At 41.3% G+C, this 23,454-nt stretch overlaps 1 protein-coding gene across 4 annotated transcripts in view; it reads right to left on the reverse strand.

Annotated features, from left to right (window-relative positions):
- The window catches only part of LOC139477368 (unconventional myosin-Ic-like), a 98,366-nt gene that overhangs the window by 4,057 nt on the left and 70,855 nt on the right, over positions 1-23,454 (reverse strand). For 3 of the 4 annotated variants that reach the window (XM_071259923.1, XM_071259926.1, XM_071259925.1), the window contains exons 10-29: positions 22,558-22,677; positions 21,588-21,655; positions 20,316-20,421; positions 19,160-19,240; positions 18,341-18,478; positions 17,138-17,233; positions 14,887-14,967; positions 13,678-13,783; positions 12,966-13,083; positions 11,963-12,076; positions 11,371-11,447; positions 10,833-10,901; positions 10,194-10,278; positions 9,370-9,529; positions 8,226-8,309; positions 7,306-7,399; positions 6,447-6,517; positions 4,815-4,956; positions 4,081-4,151; positions 2,686-2,721 (exon numbers count right to left, since the gene is read on the reverse strand). In XM_071259923.1, coding sequence (XP_071116024.1) covers positions 2,686-2,721; positions 4,081-4,151; positions 4,815-4,956; positions 6,447-6,517; positions 7,306-7,399; positions 8,226-8,309; positions 9,370-9,529; positions 10,194-10,278; positions 10,833-10,901; positions 11,371-11,447; positions 11,963-12,076; positions 12,966-13,083; positions 13,678-13,783; positions 14,887-14,967; positions 17,138-17,233; positions 18,341-18,478; positions 19,160-19,240; positions 20,316-20,421; positions 21,588-21,655; positions 22,558-22,677 — 1,917 coding nt within the window. The remainder of the gene's footprint in view (positions 1-2,685; positions 2,722-4,080; positions 4,152-4,814; positions 4,957-6,446; positions 6,518-7,305; positions 7,400-8,225; positions 8,310-9,369; positions 9,530-10,193; positions 10,279-10,832; positions 10,902-11,370; positions 11,448-11,962; positions 12,077-12,965; positions 13,084-13,677; positions 13,784-14,886; positions 14,968-17,137; positions 17,234-18,340; positions 18,479-19,159; positions 19,241-20,315; positions 20,422-21,587; positions 21,656-22,557; positions 22,678-23,454) is intronic. The other variant, XM_071259927.1, reaches the window with a different exon arrangement.

Genomic DNA, 23,454 nt, shown 5'->3' on the forward strand with positions numbered 1-23,454 from the left:
GATTGATGCCACACTTGAAACTATTCCAGCCATTTGAGTGAGTGAGTGAGTGAGTGAGTGAGGTTTTACGCCGCTTTTAGCAATATTCTAGCAATATCACGGCGGGGGACACCGGAAATGGGCTTCACACATTGTACCCATGTCGAGAATCGAACCCGGGTCTTCGGCGTGACGAGCTAACACTTTAACCACTAGGCTACCCGACCGCGCCCCCCCAGCCATTTGAAAACAAGTAAATAATTGAGTCTGGACCAGGCAATCCAGCGACTGGATCAGACTTTCTAGGGATTCATATTGTAGGAAGAAACCCATGCCATACGGGTCTGATGACCAAATCACGGTGCCTGACAGCCAATCCATTAATTATATGTCACCTCTTATAGCCACATAGCTTGCTGGGGGCCAATACTAACCCTAAATCTTCAAGGGGTATTTCCTTATGGGGGAATTAGAAAATTGGGGATAGGCAATGTTTGATGGGGAGAATTGTACAGTGCTAACAGGCTGAGAATTACAATCAGGGCAAATCTGGGATTTAAACCCTGGACAGTGGATCCTGACACAGGTAAGGAACACAACTCTCTATAACAAATATGGCATCTCACATCACTGTACAACATGGCTGGGAGACCGAAGAGCGAGTGAGTGAATATGGTTTTATGCCGCTTTTAGCAATATTCCAACAATATCACGGCGGGGGACACCAGAAATGGGCTTCACACATTGTACCCATGTCGGGAATCGAACCCGGGTCTTCGGATTGACGAGCGAACGCTTTAACCACTAGGCTACCCGACCGCCCCTGGGAGACCGAAGAAGGGAATGGTGGCTGAGAAACAATGGGTTGGGTCATAAAGATTAGCTTCAGTGATGCTCGGATACATCCATTGGAATCTTATATATGGTCAAGCAGCCATACTTCGAGGCAGGTGATACATGCTCTAAATCTTATATACATTGTAAGAAAGTGTTAATGTTAATTTGCACTTATGACAGGAACTGCCAGGAAAGAATTGTTATGAAGCTTAGTACCAAGATGATTAAGTGAAAGAATGTTAATTGAAAACCTGCTGACATGCATATAGGTAGCTGAAGATGGCAATATTTGTTTGTTTGTTGTTAAATGCTGCACTCAGCAATAGTCCAGCTGTATAACAGCGGTTTGTAAATAATTGAGTCTGAACCAAACAATCCAGTGATTGTCATCATGAGCATTGATCTAAGCAATTGGAATACGATGACATGCATCAACTAAGTCGGCGACCCTGACTACCCAATCCCATTAGTCGCCTCTTGTGACAAGCATGGATTGCTCAAGGCCAATTCTAACCCGGAATCTGAAGATGGCAATGATGACAATGTGTCTAACAAAGGTCAGCTACTCATGGAAACATTACATCTTTTCACTGACAACAATAGAATTGATTCTTCTCTGGGATGAAGAAAGACCAACATTACAACATGCAACAACCATGGCTGACACGACACTGGGACAAGTGCAAGAAGATTGGTGGCCAATAACTGAATCCTGCCTAGGTACTGGAGTGGTGTGGAGGCAGGTGTGAAGAAGTGTGAGGGGGAAAAGCTAGGGGACAGGTGTGAGGGGGGAAGTGAGGAGACAGGTGTGAGGGGACAGGAGTGAGGGGGGAAAGGTTAGGGGACAGGTGTTGAGGACAGGTGTGGTGGGGGAAGGTGATGGGGAAAGGTATGAGGGATGAAGGTGTGTGTGGGTGTGGGTGGGGGGTGGGGTGATGAGACAGGTGTGAGGGGGGAAAGATGAGGGGACAGGTGAGAGGACAGGTGAGGGACAGGGGACAGGCGAGGGGACAGGCGAGGGGACAGGCGATGGGACAGGCGAGAGGACAGGCGAGGGGACAGGCGAGGGGACAGGCGAGGGGACAGGTGAGGGGACAGGTGAGGGAACAGGTGAGGGGACAGGTGAGGGAACAGGTGAGGGGACAGGTGAGGGGACAGGCAAGGGGACAGGTGAGGCGACAAGCAAGGGGACAGGTGAGGGGACAGGTGAGGGGACAGGCGAGGGGACAGGCGAGGGGACAGGCGAGGGGACAGGTGAGGGGACAGGTGAGGGGACAGGTGAGGGGACAGGCAAGGGGACAAGCAAGGGGACAGGTGAGGGGACAGGTGAGGGGACAGGTGAGAGAACAAGCAAGGACAGATGTAAAACAAGTAGACGTAGTAAAGACAACAAAGAATCATGAAAAAAGCCGAAACAAAGCATGTCCACAGGCACGGTAAGACATAAAGCAGTTGAATAACATAACATCTTCCAAGCCAGGTCCATACATGCAAGAGTAGCTTAGCTAATGAAACAAAAGCAAGCAGGCATAAGCGTAGGTCAAATGTTGCAGGTGTAATAAGATTATCTACAGCAGTCCATGCAGACATATGAAGCATCAGATGAGAAATGTTCTACACTTAAATCATATCCAAACCAAACAAAAATATAACAGTATTTGTGAAAGTATCCAAATTGACTCTGTTGAACTAAACAACATTGGCATTTGGCATTGTAGAATAAAACAATAAACTAAACATATTTCCAAACTAAAATTCCATATAAACACTGATATAGCAGCAGTTCATTCCAGCATGTAATCTAGGCCTCCATGTCTTTCAATGGCCGTTCTCCATGCAACACTAGTTGGACAATATCGTGGCTCAAACCTTGTGGGCCTCCGTGTCATCGTCCTCCGGTTCACACTTAGAGGACATAAATATGGAAGTTGTAAATATCCAAGGAAATAATGACATTATCCTAAGTTCCATAAGACATTATACGATAACCTACCTCAGATAACACGCTAATGTAACAAGGGAGATAACTGATGACAAGTACCATATTCCATCTGTCATCGTAATATTGTCATACACAACCATAATTAGGCAGGAATGTTCGACTTCCCTTAGCCATGAAACATGAAGACAAACACAATTCTTTTCACTTGTTGGTTCGCAAACAAATATGTGAAAATTCAGGGTCTGTAGGTCGGAATGAATATAAAGATTTTTATGTTTCTTTCTTCAAGATGTTATTTAAATAGAGAATCTATGAACGAGCGTTGATATATTTAACATCAAAAGACACTCGGGTGAGATTTTATTTATCATCCAACATCATTCTTCGAACTTTTTCAGTTTGTAGACAGTAATATGCAGTGTCTTTAAGTGTAAAAAGTACTGCTAACAGCTTCAGTAGCAGAGCCATTAGTGATGTCATTTGATTGTGACATCATGGTAACCACTGACGTCACAATGTGATGCAATTTCATTGCAGCGACATCTACCATGTAGATATTGCTTGATCTCACCCAAGCGATATGTCCTGTTGGAGCCAGTTTTGGATGATAAACATAGTCGGTCTGGTACTGATTCTAGTCATTCATTAAATATGATGTTTAAATATTGATATTAAAACAAATGAATACTCTTGACCAATTGATCAGGCTGAATATGGTACTTGGTTGTTTATAAGTGAGTGAGTGAGTGTGTTGATTTAACGCCGCTTTTAACAGTATTCCAGTTATATCACGGCGTGTCAGCTTAATGTGGATGGAAAGCCCGAAGTGATGCAGGTCTCAGACGTTTACCACTTTGGTGAAACCGACGAGCACGGGTATGGTGCTGACAAACCTAGAAACATAATCGGGGCCAACCGGGATTCGAACCCACAATCATAGGTTTCTGGGGTGCCCAAGGGACGCAACTCTGCACAGCGAATCGCAACGCCTTAGACGACTGGGCCACCCGTGTCCCCTGGTTGTTTATAAACAATGGTCACAATTTATAAGCTACATCTGTAACAAAGTGCAACAAGACAAATGCTATGTATCTATAGGTACGCAGGATCACACGGGACTGGGAGCACACCTACACATTAATCATCATCACACATTACATCCATCTTACAGAGGCATCAACTACAAGAAACAAGAACTTGTCAGAGATAAAACTAAACAATTTTTCAGCGATGGCATTTACTTCATATCTATATAAAGATTTTAATGAGAAATGAGTAATTAGATCCCAACTTTTGTTTTAAGAAAGTCAAATTTGTTTTACCTTTGACCCGTTCTCTGCGAGTGAGACGACCACGACAAACAAACCGTCAGTATAGGGGCTGGCGTGGATTCCTGCAGCGGAAACAGACATACTACATGTTCTGATTAAAAAACAACCATATCTTCTTGTGAATAAAGCACACATTCCAAAAAGATTGGCAGCTGTGGGTATGTGTATGATACACGCAGATAATTAGTTTCAAATTTTAAAAACGTTCTTAAACATTACCGTCTGCATGTAACACTGGAAATAGCATGTATATCTGGTTTAAAGATTTGAATCCATTCGTTATTCTAAAAATGTCTTTAAAATTTACATTGATGTGTTCATCAAGTTTGTTTGGTTTTGCCGTTCCATACTGCTCGTCCACTGAGACACCATGCCACAGTTTAACATGGATAATCCACTCAGACACAGCATACCGACTCTGAGCCGACCAGTCCTTGTTTTAGCCCCTTAAAGCCAAGTGCCAGGCAGGGTAACAAGTACCATCTTTTAATGTCTTTTGGTATGACGAAGCCAAGGATCGAACAGTCGACCCTCCAATCTCCAAGTAGACACTCTATCCACATGATCATGGGACTCTCTCAGGGCAGATGCTCTATGCACTACACCACGGAGGCAGTCTCAAGGTAGACGCCCTATCCACTAGACAGTGGAGTCAGTGTCTCTCCAGTGGAGGACTAAGTGTATATAGTCATTCTAACACCAATCAAGACTGATTGTTACGTTACCTGTTATTTGAGAGTAGGACAGTTTGTCCTTCACCTTGAAGTCCTTCTCGTTAAGAACATAAACATTCTTGTCTGTGACGATGAGGATTCTTGCTCGCTGCTTGTAACCATGACGATCATACTTGCTGACTGCTGCACAATACTGGAACACCAAGAACCAGAGTAAGCACGGTTAATCCACATATTCTGGGAAACAAGGTGTACACTGAAACCCTTTGTCTCTGTAAAACTAAATAAATATTAATAAGCACCAATGACCGATTGCTGGACACTTAAGATGATTTCACAGGGAATAGTACTTGGAATCTGTTTCACTGTGCTTGTGATTGTGTGTTCGAAGCTGCATTCAACAATATTCCAGATATAGGACAGCAGCCTGTTATTAATCGAGTCTGGGCCAGACAAGCCAGTGATTGATGTTATGAGCAGCGATTCATGCCATCCGGCTAGGTTGACAAGCCATCAATGAAGTCTCTGAGCCCTACCACCTGATCCATCAAGTCACCTTTAACGACCAGCATCGGTTCCTAGAGGCAAAGTCTAGCCAGGTGAGGTGAGGTGAAATTGGGTTTTAATGACGCGTCCAAGATTATTGCACTTATATAGCAACGTGCATGTACGTGTGTGTGTTTGTGTGGCTGCTTGTACTAGTCCGGACTGATGCCGATTTATAGTGCTAGCTCACTGAGATACCATGCCTCAGTTTAACATGAATACTGTTACTGTATACTGACTCCACGCCGACCAGTCCTTGTTTTAGCCCCTTAATGCCGAGCACCAGACAGGGTAACAACAAGTACCATCTTTTAACGTCTTTTGGTATGACGCGGCTAGACCTTCCGCTCTCATGGCGGACGTTCAACCACTAGACCACAGAGGGAGTCAATTCTAGCCTGGAATCCCCAAGGGTTTATTGTACATTTTAACAGGCAGCTTCTATTTGTTCATGTTAAAAGTTACCATGTTTTTGTAAAAGTGGAAATCTAAACGTAGGTGTCAAGTCAGCACTTGGCCTACTGAGCTACAGTGCACAAAACCTATCATGGTTAGTTGTCGTGAAGATGAAACAGTCCCCTATATGTACCTTCGTTTCGGGGAGTCTGCCATTGAAGTTGATACCAACTACCAGGAAATATGTAAAGTGTTTAATGTATAGTGATTACAGTTTTCAGATGAAGATCCGGGGTAGAATAGGTCTTCAGCAACCCATGCTTGCCGTAAAAGGCGACTATGCTTGTCGTAAAAAGTGACTAAAGGGATCGGGTGGTCAGGCTCACTGACTTGGTTGATGCATGTCATCGTATCCCAATTGCGTGGATCGATGCTCATGATGTCAGTCACTGGATTGTCTGGTCCAGACTAGATTATTTACAGACCTCCATCATATAGATGAAATATTGCTGAGTGCGGCGTTAAACAAAAAAAAAATAATAAAAATTTCAGAACAATTTCCATTCTTCACTTTCTAGGAATCTGTAGAGGATCTTATTACGAGTGTGAAAAGATGCTACACACAATATGTCAGAATAAATGCCATGGCAGAATAATTCGTTTTGTGAAATGCAGAAATGCGAATTATTTTTACCGATGCCAGAGGCCAGGGATATTTTAAAGGTAATCTCTACCACCTACCCTGACTGTCTCATTGGGCTGCTTCAGGTTGATGTCGAACATCCCACTCTTCAGAGACTCGTGGTGGGCAGCTGCATGAACCAAATATTAGTAAATCACAGTTTTCAACAACTCGGCAGGGCTTTGTGATGAAGTGAGGTGACATGTTAATACAGCCCTGAGTGAGTGAGTGAGTTTGGTTTTACGCCGCTTTTAGCAATATTCCAGCAATATCACGGCGGGGGGCGCCAGAAATGGTCTTCACACATTGTACCCATTGTCGGGAACCAGACCCAGACATAGCAAGTCTTGTTAGAGGAATAAGCCTCTATTTTGTTGGTGTTCTCTCAAATCTGGTGTCAGTATATTGTGGTGTAAACTATATGTCAAGGCATTAATATCAGAGTATATCATCGTCAGAGGCCTGTATGTTCATTGTTTTTGATTATCAGAGGCCAAGGTGTTTATAATCATTATAATAATCCATTTGTCTTGTGCTTGTTCCATGCTATATATCATGCTTAAGCATGCCATTATTAACCTTGACAATGAATCTGATTAGTTTGCACTCTAATTTCATTCTCAGCTCCCTGGGGAGTGTACACAACCCAAGCTGCCTGTGAGGCGCTAGAAGGTTAACAGGCATATAACTATAACATCCTACCGGGTACCCCTTTACTGCTGGCTGAGTGAGTGAGTTTGGTTTTACGCCGATTTTAGCAATATTCAAGCAATATCACGGCGGGGGACACCAGAAATGGGCTTCACACATGTCGGGAATCAAACCCAGGACTTCAGCGTGACGAGCGAACGCTTTAACCACTAGGCTACCCGACCGCCCTGCTGGCTGAACAAAGGCATACATGGACGTATATCTCACCCAGTCGGCTGTCAATGAAGGGGTCCTTCACACTGAAGGGGTACGACTCCTTCTTTCCCTTGAACAACTTCTCTGCCACCACCTTCTGCTGGAACTGAGCGACAAGTCCTTCATCAATATAGGTCATCCAAATTCATTAAAGATAATGAACAAACAAACCAACACTAGTTTGTTTAGAAAAACTTAAACAAGAGTCATCAGAAAGATGACATATCCCCCCCGGCAGCTGTCTGTAAAGTAACCACAAGTAAATGTGCAATTCTGTATGTAATGAGTCAAGAGTTGAATGTTCTTGAAGAAGCATACATTGTTTATCCACAAAAGATCCACCATGGTCGCATCCATATGAAATGGAAAGTAAAACAAGTGTGTTTCTGTGTGGTTTTTTTATGCAACCAAATGACAAATTACAAGAAACAATAACAAAACAAGCGTATAGTAGACGAAGTCATCTATATCCCCCGCCCATTTTAACACGTTATGGTCCCAAACCAGGTGACTGACCCAACATTTCTCTGAGCCCATGTTAAAATAGCTTCAATGGAAATTCTAAAATAAACATTTCTAAAACTCCATAATATCAAATGTCACCAGTTCAGTATGTGCTTTATATATAGACATGCAATGTTTGGCAAGAAAATATTTAACAGTTTATATGTTATCTTCCATAAGTGAACCCACCCTATATTAAAACTTAAATCCAACTTGTTGCCACGGAAACATAAAAAATAAAAATTTATAAAATTCCTAAATAGCAAAAGGCACCAGTTCAGCATAAGTCTGAGAGATATGCAAAGTTTGGTAGAGAAATATTTAACTGTTTCCGAGTTACGCTCCGGAAACGTTTTTGGGACGCACGCACACACACACGGATGGATGGACGGACGGACAGACGGAACCCATTATATATATATAATTACCTGAAATTTCCTCTCCGCTGAGATTTTCTTCACATACTTGAGAACCATGTTCCTCATGCACAGCTTGTTTAGGATTTGTGACGTCTGACAGAGAAAGAACAAAATTCTTATCATTTGATGAAAAAAGTCCCAAAACGGTGGTACTGTAAGATCAAGTTTTACTATCAAGTAACACTACTGTAAGCCAATGGTATTTTGTAAAAATTACAGTGAGTGAGTGAGTGAGTACAGTTTTATCCCGCTTTTAGCAATATTCCAGCAATATCACGGTGGGGGACACCAGAAATGGGCTTCACACATTGTACCCATGTCGGGTCTTCTAACCCAGGTCTTCAGTGTGACAAGCGAATGCTTTAATCACCAGGCTACCATACCACCCGGTAAGAATAAGAAGTGGTGGACAGGTTTTTATCCAAGTTGCAAAATAAATCATTTCAGGGTTATGACAAATTCCATGATTCAGAAACACAGACAACTACGGTTGATAAAATGTTTAGAGACCAATTTGAATGACACGTTAATATTTTAAAAAAAAGATAATCTAGAATCTGTACTTACTTTACTGAGAAAGTGTTATCCCAAATATAACATTTGTTACGTTAATATTAGCTGTCCAAGTACTGTATTCGACGTAATAAGCGCCCCGCTCTAATAAGCACCCACGGTGATATTTGCTAATATATTGGCACGTGAACAATCCTAATTAGCACTCCTTCCGATTGATCAATGTACGCAAGACATTCATTTGCGTATAATACGCACCCCTGTGTTATATGCACCATTAATTATGGGCAATTAAATTCTGGAAAAATATATCTGCCATACATAAACATTTCAGGCTGTCAGCATAAACCATGAAATTTATCTTTCAACTCTGTTTTTTTCACCCCCAAAATAATATTTTAATAAGAGCTCCCTATTTCTAATTTTGAGAGCGCCCTGGGCGCTTATTACGTCGAATATGGTATTACTCATGAGCAAGCGAAATTCTATGTTAATTTAGTGATACAAGAAATGGAGAGGATGTCTTCACTTCCCAAACAAAGCTATGGAGGTGAATGGGTCCAGGGTTCTTATCTTAATATAATGGAGATATAATACACTGGATAACCGAGGATGAGATGGAAGAAGTGTCAAGTATAACCTCCACAAGCAGTTCCGGCGGCCGCGGCCACTTCTTGTCCAAGACATTTTTCGGGAGGGTTTGACGTAGGCGCTGCAGATAGTTGACTTTGGTGTATTTGATGAAGTCTCGGTTCTCCTCACATGCTGGCTTCTTGCGGAGAATGAAGCCCTTGATAAATCTGAAACAGTGAGAGAGTGAGTTGGGTTAAACTCCACTTTGAACTGTAAAGATCTGTAGAGAAATGCGCAAGTTGGAAAGGATATATACATTGTGTAAGTATACAGTGTTGTAATAATATTTGCTTACTGAAACAAGGCAAAATTAACTGGGTCATGATGATCTACTCTGTATTTTATGCAAACTCTGGAACTCTGCAGAATAATATGAAGACCACAGTTCACTATGGCTTAAAAAAATAAAATAATTGGTTCTCAGGCAATGACTTTAAAAAACATAGTGTGATCAGGCGGTGTTTTTGTGTGGTTTTTTTTGCTTGTTCAAACTAGTAAGTAACTGCGTGCCATATTACATTGAATTGTTTTTAAGTATTAGGTTTTTTTATTATTTTTTTTAAAAATGGAAATAAAAAAGAAATGTGCGGCAGACTTTATGATGATGCGAGCGGTGCCTGAGAACCAAGACTATTATTTTTTTTAGCCTAAACGAAAGAAGTTCAGTGCAGACATTTTCGAATTTAATGTTGTAACTGGGAATTAAAATTCCCACAATACTTGTGTGTAATTATTTGAGTATGTTCCAACAACATTCCACATTCTTTTCAAAAGTAGAGGAGAAAGGCCAAAATTTGTGAGCCAGTAGGTCTGGGATGGGGGGTGACTCACTTCCTGAGTGCCTGCACGGCCCACTTCCTCCTCTGCAGGAGCCTCTGTGCCGCCACACGGCGCCAGTGGCACTGCAGCAATATGGCTGAAACACAGCGAATAGAGAGCGAGTGAGGTGAGGTGGAAAAAAACACATTAAAAACAGTGGTGTTTTGATATTCCACCAACCATACAAGTATTAAAAAAATGCATGTTGGGAAGGGGAAATGTCAAAAAAGAACACACTCTGAAAAATAGGAAGAGTGAGTGAGGGAGTTGAGCCCACATCTTCGGCGTGATGAGCGAAACTCTTTAACCACTTGGCTACCATACCGCCCCAGAACTTGGAAAGAATGGAAAACAGTAGATTTCGAAATGTGTAGTTTCAAGAACCTATTATTGCATCCAACAGCCAATCCAGATGATTTAATTGTTGATATTTCATCCCTATTTCTCCACCCCAACCTTTTTTCCAATACCTAAACATCTGGAGGAAAAAAAATAAACATTTGAAATTAAAACTTTTTGTTTTCATGTCAACCAACCGACCAAAATTTGGGGTTAAAATTCCATATACCCAAAACAGAAGAAGAAAATGTGGTTAATAATTTTCCAAACTGCTTTCCATTTAAAACTAAAACATTGTAACATGGCACTCACCACTAACTCTCCACTGCAGGTATTTCTTCCTCTGTGCATAGCCTTTGTAGTTGGACTGGATGATGGTGGCTGTGGGAGGGAACATCGGTACATTAAATTACCTTCCACACTATAGAAGGCTAAATGAGTGAGTGAGTGAGTTTGATTTTATGCCGCTTTTAGCAATATTCCAGCAATATCACAGCCAGGAACACCAGAAATGGGCTTCACACATTGTACCCATGTCGGGAATCGAACCCGGGTCTTCGGCATGACGAGCGAACGCTTTAACCACTAGGCTACCCGACCGCCCCATACAAGGCTAAAGAATCCTCCACAGCACTCAGTAATCCAACACTTTCATAGATCTATATTTGAGCTTTTTAATGGTTTTAAATCTTAACTAATCCTCTCATTGGACGACTAGCAGATCCAGAAGTCAGGGTAGGCAACTCTGCTGTGTCACTTCCACCTGCAGTAACAGCACAACAGGGAACACGCTATCTTTATCTGTAAACTTTTCACACTTGTTGTTGTTTGCGATAAGCTTAATTCTTACCAATGTCATGTTTTCTGACTTGAAAGGCATCCTCGGTGGCAAATAAGACACGGGGGAATCGGATGAACAGTTTTGACCTGAGAAAAATGCAAAACATTATGAAAGAGTGAGTTGGGTTTAACACGGCTTTGAACAGCATTCCAGTTATATCAAAATCAGCTTAATGAGGAAGGAAAGCCCGAAGTGGTGAAGGTTTCAGCCATTTACCTGGTAATTTACAGACAGCAATCAAACAGCTGGAACATTACAGAGTGCTGGGGGTAAACAACAAACAAACAAACAAACAAACAAACAAACACTATGTACCATGAATAGAACATTGATGTCATTCACTGGATTGTTCGGTCCAGACTCAATTATTTACAGACCATCACATAGCTGGAATATTTCTGAGTGCTGCGTAAGAAAGAAAGAAAGAAAGAAAGAAAGAAAGAAAGAAAGAAAGAAAGAAACCAACCAACCAACCAACCAACCAACCAACCAACCAACAGACCATCCAACCAACCAACCAACCATCCATCCATCCATCCATCCATCCAACCAACCAACCAACCAACCAACCAACCAACCAACCAAACTCTGTGGTACGTACTTGCCCATTCTGTAGTCGTCTTCCTCATATTTCAGGTACCGCACCAGCATCGCTACTCCATTCTTGGCTGTTCCATGATGCGTCGGCCACGTGGAGGGACACAAGCACTTATACCTGGCAAGGGTTGAAGGGGGACATTATTTGTGTGATGATCAATTAATGTAAAACATTAACTTAAAACACATTATGTGTATCAAACATAACATAATGTTTAGACACAAAATACAAAATACTTTTTGATTATGAAGAAAATATTATAGAATGAATATCTACTTGGTGGGTCTTCCATGCATTCAAGGGGAGATAATTAGTGAAGTCACGACAGAGTTATTTCCCATATTCCACAACATGAACAAAGACCTCCTTGATTACAAATATAATATTGAATCATATCCTAGAGTACAAATTCTTAAATGACTAAGGTCCACAGTCTAGGACATGTTCTTGTCTAAATCAGACATTGTAATTGCATCATGTGAGAAACAGGCATTGTTACTTTGTCAATTGGGGATTCATTAACATTTTCCCGAGGCAAGGGCGTCATCTGACTATAAAAGTTCAGTTTCCACCCTTGCCGAACCAGACTGGAATTATGGAGTTAGATTATGGCTGGACTAACGAGTCTTTGCAAAGTGCAATCAAAATCACTTCATAAACTGCTGTGCAGATTTTCATCGATTGCAGGATTTCCAATGCATTTTTTAGGCCAACTATTTTTGAAGCAAATGCAACTGGTATGACAGGTGGAATCTGATTGGTTAGTAGGAGGGACATAGAAGGGATATAACTCATAACTCTGGTGCTCAGACATTCGAGCCTAGTTTGGCAAGGGTAGAAACTGGACTTTTATAGTCAGTTAATTCCCTTGCCTCAGGAAGATGCATATATACATGAAATATTTTGAGTTAACAAAGTATTGTTTGAGGGACTTCAACCATCTTGATAGGACAGAGAGTTTGCCACAGCTTAATCTGTCTTTTAATCAAGACAAAGTAAGACTCACCTCTTAAGGAATACCTCGTACGGTCTCCTGTAGGCGAAGCCAGCTCGCCTGACTCGGAGGTTCTCCATCAGACCCAGGTACTTCACCTGGTGGCTGACGATGCGGTCGTCATACACACCTGCAACCAACACACAACATGGTACACACACAACTCAGTCTCTACATTTAGGCCTTTAAAGGGTTTTTTCCATACTCAAGCAACAATAGAAAACCGGTAATTCATGTGACTGCCAGTCCCTGTGGACCGGCAAATAAAGTACCTTAGAAATTTTTGTTGTTGAACAAAACATCAGCAATATTCATATAAGTACATTTTTCAAACAAAGTCAGCTTGTCTGTTACCATCAGGGTTTCCCCTTGTCTATTTCTAAGTTAAATATCCATTTGTAGCGACTTTGTCTCGAAATATTAAAAAAGAAGAAGAGAAAATTGTGACTGAAGTTAGTGTGAATGACGTATAGATCTAACTAAGTTACTTCAGAGATGACATCTTTGCACTGAACATTATGTTGAAAGAATTGAAACCAAATAATTTTCATATTTTCTATTATTTGTTGAAAGTTAAAAATTGGGACTGGCAAAAATTAGGGGGGACTGGTAATTTTTAAAGTTGCAAGTCCCCAAGGACTGGCAGTTTCAAAAGCCAGCGGGAAGACTAAATTATGAAAAACATCAATGAACCTATGGATAAAATGTGTAAAGAGTTATATACCTGGCTGCTTGAAGTCATTAGGTTTGACACAGCGGACGTACGACGGTTCCTTAGACATCAGAATATCCATCAACTGGGCCAGGCTGGTCTTGAACTGGGTCGCTGCCTGATACAAATAACAGACATTGTTTGTTTGTTTGTTTGTTTGTTTGTGGTTTAACACACTACTCATCAATATTCAAGCTATATGACAGCGGTCTGTAAATAATCGAGACCAGACAATCCAGTAATTGATACCATGTACATAGATCTACATAATTGGGCTGATGCCGATTTATAGTGCTAGCTCACTGAGATACCATGCCGCAGTTTAACATGAATACTCCACTCAGACACAGTATACTGACTCCGAGCCCACCAGTCCTTGTTTTAGCCCCTTAATGCCGAGCGCCAGAGAGGGCAACAAGTACCATCTTTTAACGTCTTTTGGTATGACGCGGTCGGGGATCGAACCCCGGACCTTCTGCTCTCCAGGCGGACGCTCTACAACAAGACCATGGAGGCGGACAGTTTCTTGAAGGATGGATGTACCTACTTAAGAGAGACAAGGCGGCGATTCGGAGCCTTTTCTCGACCTATATTGTTTCTAAGCTACATGCTAAGTCAGGATTGGATACCAATTTGGAAACACCAAATTCCTCCCTGATTCCAACACTTCTAGATTCAAAAATGGATACAAAAACATTCATCAGTGACAATTTTATGAAAATTTGCGAACATAAATTCTGGTACCTGTTATTTACTGCTGCTTACACTTATTTGACCCATTGTATTGACCTTTCCTTTCCAATTGTAAAACTAAAGCTCTGTGTTTTCATATAATTTACTGGTTATTCATTGATCGTGTGTGGTCATTTACTGATTTCATAACATAGTTCCGTGCAAACCAAGTTCTGGGCTAACCTCTGCATTTGAATTAGGAAATACACTAAATGAGTTTTTCTGAAATGAGTGAATGAGTTGGGCTTAACGCCGCTTTTAACATTATTCCAGTTATATCATGGCGTGTCAGCTTAATGTGGGAGGAAAGCCCGAAGTGATGCAGGTCTCAGATGTTTACCACTTCGGTGAAACCCACGAGCACGGGTATGGTGCTGACAAACTTAGAAACATAATCGTGGCGAACCGGGATTCAACCCCACAATCATAGGTTTCTGGCATGCCCAAGGGACGCAACTCTGCACAGCAGATTTTTCTGAAGTGACTCACTGTATCAGGCCGCTTCTTGCTCTGCAGCTCCTCCAGAGGGAAGCACTGGGACGTGATTATATTGCCGGTTTGACTCATTGCCTGAAAGAAAGAAAAAATTGTCCTTATAAACAAAAACAATACTAGTTAAAAAAAAGATGAGAGTGCTTGAGAATGTCTTTGTTTGTTGTTTACTGGCCAACATGTCTCCTGCTTCAGTTTAGAAAAATGTGGATCTAATAATCATCACTGCATTGTGGTCTAACGTTTGTTTGTTGTTTAACGATGCGCTCAGCAACATTTCCCAGCTGAATGAAAGTAGAATGTAAATACTGTAAAACGTGAAATTAATGCACCCCAAAAGAATGCGACCGCTGGCAAACTGACTCAATATGAATGCGACACCCCATCCTCTCTTACTTACTTACATACATTGGAGTTTTTACGTGCGCTTTCCGACTCTAGCGTATTTTGCACACGGGCCCGGCCGGGCCATTTAGTGTATTTCCGAAAAGGGAAAAGAAAATTGGCAACCCAGTGGGGGAATTTAGTGGTTGCTTATATAGAAAAATTTGGAATTTTTAAGATTTGGAATAGATGCCAAGGGAGTTGATTAAGGTGTGATTGTTGGTTTATGTGGTTTGTTTTGGTAGTTTGTTGGATATTAGATGCGCTTAATTAGGTCTGTTTTAATTAAGTATACGCCTAGGGCTTTAAATTTTTCTATTTTATTTTGTGGGTTTAGGATTGCTTCTAGAGTAAGAGCCTTATTTAGATTGAGGGTTGTTTGTAGTGTAGCTCGGTGTGTTTGGTAGTGGATGCAGTGTATGAGTGCGTGTTCTGGGGTTGCTAGGAGTTTGCAGTGTGGGCACTTTCCTGTTTCGTGTTTTTTAATTTTTTTGAGGTGGTTATTTAGGTTGGTGTGTCCTGTTTGGAGTTTACTGATTATTCTATCGATTTTTTTGGATGAATGAAGGGTTTTTGGTTTGGTTAAGGGTTTTTTGAGAACTTTTTTAATTTGGCTATTTGATTTTAGATAGAGGTTATGCCATTTTTGGGTGATTTTTCGTTTGTTGATACTTTTGATCTCTGATTTGGATATGGGTAGCTTTAAGCTTATTTCAGGGATTTTGAGGGATTGTTTAGCGGCTTTGTCGGCGTTTTCGTTCCCGTATATTCCTACGTGGGCGGGGATCCAGATGAATACTATTTGTTTGCCTGCCTCTGTTAAGTTGTTTGCGCTTTTTAGTATTTGGTTTATGAGTTTGGGGCGTTTTTTTGTGTTTTTATTTTGGAGGGCCTGCAGTCCACTTAGTGAGTCTGTGAGTATTAGGATTTTTTTATGTTTTTTAGATTGCTGGTTATGGAGGGCTGAGGCCATTCCCATTAGCTCTGCTGTAAAGATAGATTGGTTATTTGGGAGTCGAAAGGATTGTGTATATCTGGTTGGTTGTGCGATGTGGACTTCGAAACCTGTGTGGTTGGAGATCGGATCCATCCTCTCTGATGGATCGGATCCATCCTCTCAAGCATCAGTGGATTTATATCTGAACAAAATGTCCTCTGTCAGGTTTACAAGAGAATCCTCACCTTAATCCAACCTTACATTAATCCAATCACACACCAAATAGCACCGCTTATTAGCAGTGAGTAGAGTACTTCAGCTAAAACAATACGTGCGCGCTGGCTCGTGTCGGCCTTTGACGCAGTCGCAAAGAGCAAAGACACCGTGTTGGGTGGTGTCTGTCTGGACTTGCAGGTGTGATCAGTGATGACATGATTGAGTAGAACGCTTGTCTTGACCCCAGCAGTGACAATTCACACGATGTAATTAATGTTTGAATGACATTGTTTATATACTTGTAACAAGTGCAGCTCAATAAACATTGATGTGGAATACATAGTTGTTTGTTTTCCGCGTATGTCTAAGTTGGTATTTCTGCTATCCAAAATGTCTTATTGTTGATATAAATACGATGTTTAATAATGCGAGCAAAGACCACTCGCATTTTTCGCATTTAATTCACGCTCATGTTGGTATCAAGATTTACAGTAATCAAACGATCTACACCATCGAGGTATGATGACACGTCATCAACCACATCATCCAGCCTCACCATAAGGGGGCCTGACACACTGTAACCATTTGGGGAATCGAACCTCAGTGTTCACAGTACAGTGCTCATTTCAAAGTAAAATACTCTGAATACAGACCTGCAAACATCTTTAATACCAAACTTTGCATCTGTTTGTCACCATGACGATTACCCACCTCTTTTAAATCCCGATAGAGCAGGTTGTTGTTCTTATCCAGAAACCCTCTCACGTTGTACGTCACATGACCTGCATAGTGGATTAACCGGAACTCCTGAAGCCAAGAAATCATGTCACTGAGGTGAGGTGAGGTGAGGTGAGGTGAGGTGAGGTGAGGTGAGGTGAAATGGATTATTGCACTGACAGTGAGTGAGTGAGTATGGTTTTACGCCGCTTTTAGCAATATTCCAGCAATATCACGGCGGGGGACACCAGAAATGGGCATCACACATTGTACCCATGTCGGGAATCGAACCCGGGTCTTCGGCGTAACGATCGAACGCTTTAACCGTCAGGCTACCCGACCGCCCCTTTGCACTGACAGAGTGACATACATTCATATGTGTGTGTGTGTGGCTGCTTGTACTAGTCCGGACTGATGCCAATTTTATAGTCCTAGCCAACTAAAATACCATGCCGCAGTTTAACATAAATACCCCACTCAGACACAGTATACTGACTCCGAGCTGGACAGTCCTTATTTTAGCCCTTTAATGCCGAGCTCTAGGTAGGGTAACAACAAGTACCATGTCTTTTGGTATGACATGGCCAGGGATCAAACCCCTGACCTTCCGGTCTCCAAGGACGCTCTACCACCAGACAACAAAGTCGGTCAAAAGTCACAGAGTCTGAGCACCCAATCCATGTAGTCGCCTCTTATGACAGGCATAGGTTGCTGGGACCTATATTATTACCCAGAATAGCCATGGGTTGAAACCGATGGTCAAATGTATGCCTTTCGTCATACTCACATTACACGGAGACCAGACATAATTTTATCTTGTTTTAAAGGTATTTGTCTAAATGATTCGGTAGGTCAAAAAATATATATAAATAATTCTTCACCACAGCTACACATACGTCTTCAGTGTTCATCCAATCAGATAACTATTCACACTCATCATGATTACCGGTAGGTCAAAACCGATTTAAACCGAAGGTCATGGGACCATTACACAAGGGACACAACTCTGCACAGACACATGTGGTGCCTTAGACAATTGGACCACAATTCAACCACCTTATGAAATCACAACAAGTGCCATTAAAGCCCGATCACCACCAGTTTCAAATGAACTTTTCGGGTATCAAATACTGAACAACAACTGCAAAACGTCTAGCGTTTACTCAGTGAATGTGGTGTGGGAGGCGGAATACCTACATCTCTCTGTATGGTTTTCCTGGTGGTGGCGTCTGCTGTTTTATGACTAATGAAGTGGGGATGGGTGCCGATTGTCTCCGTTAGTTTCTCCAGGAACGTCAGGTCAGTCGGATCTCCGGGTCGAAGACATTCCTCATCCTGTAACAATGAACAACAAACCACATGGCAACAAACAAAACGATATGAAATAATTACCAACTAGCTTTAAGCCAAATTCCATCAAAACCACGGCGGGTAAAGTTTCACACATTGCGCTGATGTGGGGAATCGAACCTGCAGCTTCGTTGTGAGTGAGTGAGTGGGTTTGGTTTAACGCCAATTTTAACATTATTCCAGTTATATTACGGCGTGTTAGCTTAGTGTGGGAGGAAAGCCTGAAGTGATGCAGGTCTCAGACATTTACCACTTTGGTGCTGACAAACCTAGAAACATAATCAGGGCGAACCGGGATTCGAACCCACAATCATAGGTTTCTGGCATGCCAAAGGGACGCAACTCTGCACAGCGAATCGCGGCGCCTTAGACGACTGGGCCACCCGTGCCCCACGGACGCTTTAGAAACATTTGTAAATTTTTGTTAATCACAAGAACAACTGCAAAACATCTCACTCACTTGTAAAAGATGACTTCATTTGAAAATCAAGCCATAATCTCAGTATTCACAATTTCCGTCCGAAAATGTATGATGTCCGAAAACCTATGATCTGATGAAACTGGACTAGGAAATTACTGTTTGTCTACACATTTTACATAATTTTATATCAACAGTTTAAAAGAATGATATGTTAGGACACATTAAATGTACAGATGCATACTTACCATAATTGCTATTATTCCATAGGGTTTTCCTTCAACAAGATCACAGATTATCTTATTGTTGAAATATTGCACAGTTTCCCACTGAAATAAAAACAATGAACTGTATGGTATTTCAGTCAAGGAGTTAAATTTGTGAAAAAATCCGAAAGATAAATAAAGATTCAGAGATTTAGTTACGAATCCAAACTAAAAGCCATTAGCGGGCAAATGTGAAAAGTGAGTGAGTATGGTTTTACGCCGCTTTAAGCAATATTCCAGCAATATCACGGCGGAAACACCAGAAATGGGCTTCACACATTGTACCCATGTGGGGAATCGAACCCGGGTCTTCGGCATGACGAGCGAATGCTTTAACCACTAGGCTACCGAACCGCCCCAAATTTGAAAAAAGATGAGGGGCAGAGTTTTGCTGACTCCCCCATTTCATGTAACATTTTTCCATCTTCTCCCAAACACATGTAACATTTTTTCACCTTCCCTCAAACAAATGTAACATTTTTTCACCTTCCCCCAAATACACGTAACATTTGTTCACCTTCCCCTAAATACATGTAACATTTTTTCACCTTCCCTCAAACAAATGTAACATTTTTTCACCTTCCCCCAAATACACGTAACATTTGTTCACCTTCCCCTAAATACATGTAACATTTTTTCACCTTCTCTCAAACAATTGTAACATTTTTCCATCTTCCCCCAAACAATTGTAACATTTTTCCATCTTCCCCCAAATACATGTAACATTTTTCCATCTTCCCCCAAACAATTGTAATATTTTTTCACCTTCCCTCAAACAATTGTAACATTTTTCCATCTTCCCCCAAACACACGTAACATTTTTCCATCCCCCCAAATACATGTAAAAAATTTTCACCTTCCCTCAAACAATTGTAACATTTTTCCATCTTCCCCCAAACAATTGTAACATTTTTCCATCTTCCCCCAGACACATGTAATATTTTTCCACCCCTTTCCCTATTATAAACGATCAGTCCCCAAATACAAATATTTGAACAAATTGAACTGTGTCATTAGTTCCTGACACCCGTTACCCTCCTAGTTGTGGTGGATGTTGGTGGATGCAAGTTGCTGGGACTGCCAGTCTAGCCAGGCCTCCCCTAAATCAGGACTGTGATGTCTTGTGATGGCCACCTACCTCGATGCCCTCCCGCTGGTACTCCTCCTGCTCCGACTTGAGCGTCAGCTGGATGAACAGCTGCTGCAGCTTCTCGTTGCAGAAGTTGATGCAGAACTGCTCAAAACTGGAACAACAAGGCCAGGGAGTTAATCAAGTTGACATTGTAGGCCACCTCTGTCCCCATTTACCTGTAAAATTAGGCTTGGACCGGTATTTCTTGTGACAGCCAGTAATGTGGACCGGCAAATAGCTTCAAATTTCAAAGGCGCTGCAATTCGCTGTTCAGAGTTGCGTTATTTAAATATGCCTACAGGAGATGCGGACGTCAAACCAGCTGTTTCAATCAGAGGGGGTTTATTGTGATTTATTAGCCTCTGATTGACCAGTCATTATCTAGTAATTGCCAAATTCATGGTAGAATTAACAATAAGCTGGACGTAGTACCTTCTTTACGCATCATTCACTGCAGTAGAGTTCAGTATGTGTAATCCCGGCACTCAATCAATAAACAAAGATTCGTACATAAACTCACGTATGCAAGCTGAAAAGGATCCTTTAAGTAAATACACTGACAGTTGTCACACTATTGGGGCTTTAAACATTTCATTAGTACATATATATGCAAGAAATTCAAAATTAATTGGGTAACCAAGTTTGCATATTTTAAACAAATACGCAGCTTATCTGGAACTGTAGATGGCTCATAAATGTCACAACTGGCTATTTATCAAAATTGATATACAGTAAACTACGGTTAAAACAAACTCAAAGGGACCACTAATTTTAGTTTTTTATATCCGTAGTTCATCATAAGCATACAAACAGCATATACAGCAAATGACCGGGACAAAAATACAGTTGTTATATCCGTCAGTTCATCATAAGCATGCACACAGCATATACAGCAAATGACCGGGACAAAAATACAGTTGTTATATCCGTCAGTTCATCATAAGCATACACACAGCATATACAGCAAATGACCGGGACAAAAATACAGTTGTTATATCCGTCAGTTCATCATAAGCATGCACACAGCATATACAGCAAATGACCGGGACAAAAATACAGTTGTTATATCCGTCAGTTCATCATAAGCATGCACACAGCATATACAGCAAATGACCGGGACAAAAATACAGTTGTTATATCCGTCAGTTCATCATAAGCATGCACACAGCACATACAGCAAATGACCGGAACAAAAACCCAGTTGTTATATCCGTCAGTTCATTATAAGCAGTTATGTTATAAACGTAGTTTACTGCAGTCAGAAATTCAAAGACTTACCTATTTACACCAAATATCTCAAATCCATAGATGTCCAGCAGACCCATTAGATTACATCGGTACTTGCCCTGAAACACAAGCAGTACTGTTGTAGTGCTTGCTACAGACACTGGACATCTTCAGGAAAATGAATTGAAAAACAAAATTCATAATAAAACTAGCAAGTGTTCAACAAATGTTTCTTACTACACACCAAATCATATTGCATGCATGTTTTATTCGGAATTGGTAAGAATACCACAGTTAGGCATTTGACCACTTCGTTCATTTCATTTTGACTGGCGGCAAAATAGTAGATGACAGAAAACAAACTGCGCCTAGATAATTTTTATTTGTAAAGTATTGTAAATATCGGAGAATAAAGTCTCACATAATTCTGAGATACAAATTTGTGGTTGGTACCGTATTCGACGTAATAAGCGCCCAGGGCGCTCTCAAAATTAGAAATAGGGGGCTCTTATTGGAATATTATTTTGGTGAAAAGATTTCGTACATTTCGTGGTTTATTCTGACAGCCTGAAATATTTATTTACGACATATATATATTTGCAGGATTTAATTGCCCATAATTAAGGGTGCATGTAACACACAAATGCGTATTATACATGAATAAATAAGTCTTGTGTACATTGATCAATCGGAAGGGGTGCTAATTGAGATTGTTCACTAGCCAATATATTAGCAAATATCGCCGTTGGCGCTTATCAGAGCGGGGCGCTTATTACGTCGAATACGGTATGTTGCAAATGTAATGACAACAGTTCAGCAACTCAAGTGGGGAAAATGCACCTTACAAATTAGCGTGGTATATTGAAAATAATAGAAAGTGTCTCAGCCAATGAGAATCTGACATTCATGTGTGACGTACGATAATAGGAACTGATGTGTGAAAAGCTGATGCAGCCTCTAAAGATGAGAAGCCAGCGAGCTGAAATGATGCGATAGTGTAAGGGAGACAACTGCGACTGACCTTGGTTGCTAGTGAGGAATTGACTTTATGGACGATCCAGGTAAAGAGTCTATCATACACGCCTTTAGACAGCGCATCCTTGGCGTACAGCGCCTGATCTTGTGACAGGGGTGTCTTTACCTGTTACATGGAAACAATTATATTCATTTAGTAATGGATGGTGTTATTGATGCCATTAACTGATCCGTTTAACTTGGAATCACAATCCTATAAATATGCAGACTAAGTCCCATTCGTCACCACTCGCCCCTTTCCGCAACCTGCAAGAAGACTTGTCCCCCTCATTCGTCACCAATCGCCGCTTTCCGCAACCTGCAAGAAGACTTGTCCCCCTCATTCGTCACCACTCGCCCCTTTCCGCAACCTGCAAGAAGACTCGTCCCCCTCATTCGTAACCACTCGCCCCTTTCCGCAACCTGCAAGAAGACTTGTCCCCCTCATTAGCCACCACTCGCCCCTTTCCGTAAACTGCAAGAAGACTCGTCGAATGTTTTGTGCGAAAATACGACAAACCAATCAGAATGCGCATATGATTTCAAGTTCTTTGTCAAAGAATCCCTCAGAAATAATTTTTGATTTTACATATGTCTTATATACCCAAGACACAGTTAAATGTGTTCAATCATACTGTATAATTCCACATGTCCAGATGTGCTTTAAATTGCATCTGAAACATAAATATTACATGGGGGAAATGTATGTGAACCATTACGCAAATGTATGTGAACCAGACAATCCAATGACTGACATCATGAGTATTGATCTATGCAACTGGAATATGACATGTAATCACCCAAGTCACTGATCCTGACCACTCAATCCAATTAGTTGCCTCTCATGACAAGCATGGGTTGTTGGGCAATGAGCATTGTTAAATATCATCTGCGAAAAGTAACT

The sequence above is a fragment of the Haliotis cracherodii genome, unplaced genomic scaffold (assembly GCF_022045235.1).
Source record: "Haliotis cracherodii isolate W230 unplaced genomic scaffold, xgHalCrac1.p SCAF_33, whole genome shotgun sequence".
Classification (NCBI taxonomy): Eukaryota; Metazoa; Mollusca; class Gastropoda; order Lepetellida; family Haliotidae; genus Haliotis; species Haliotis cracherodii.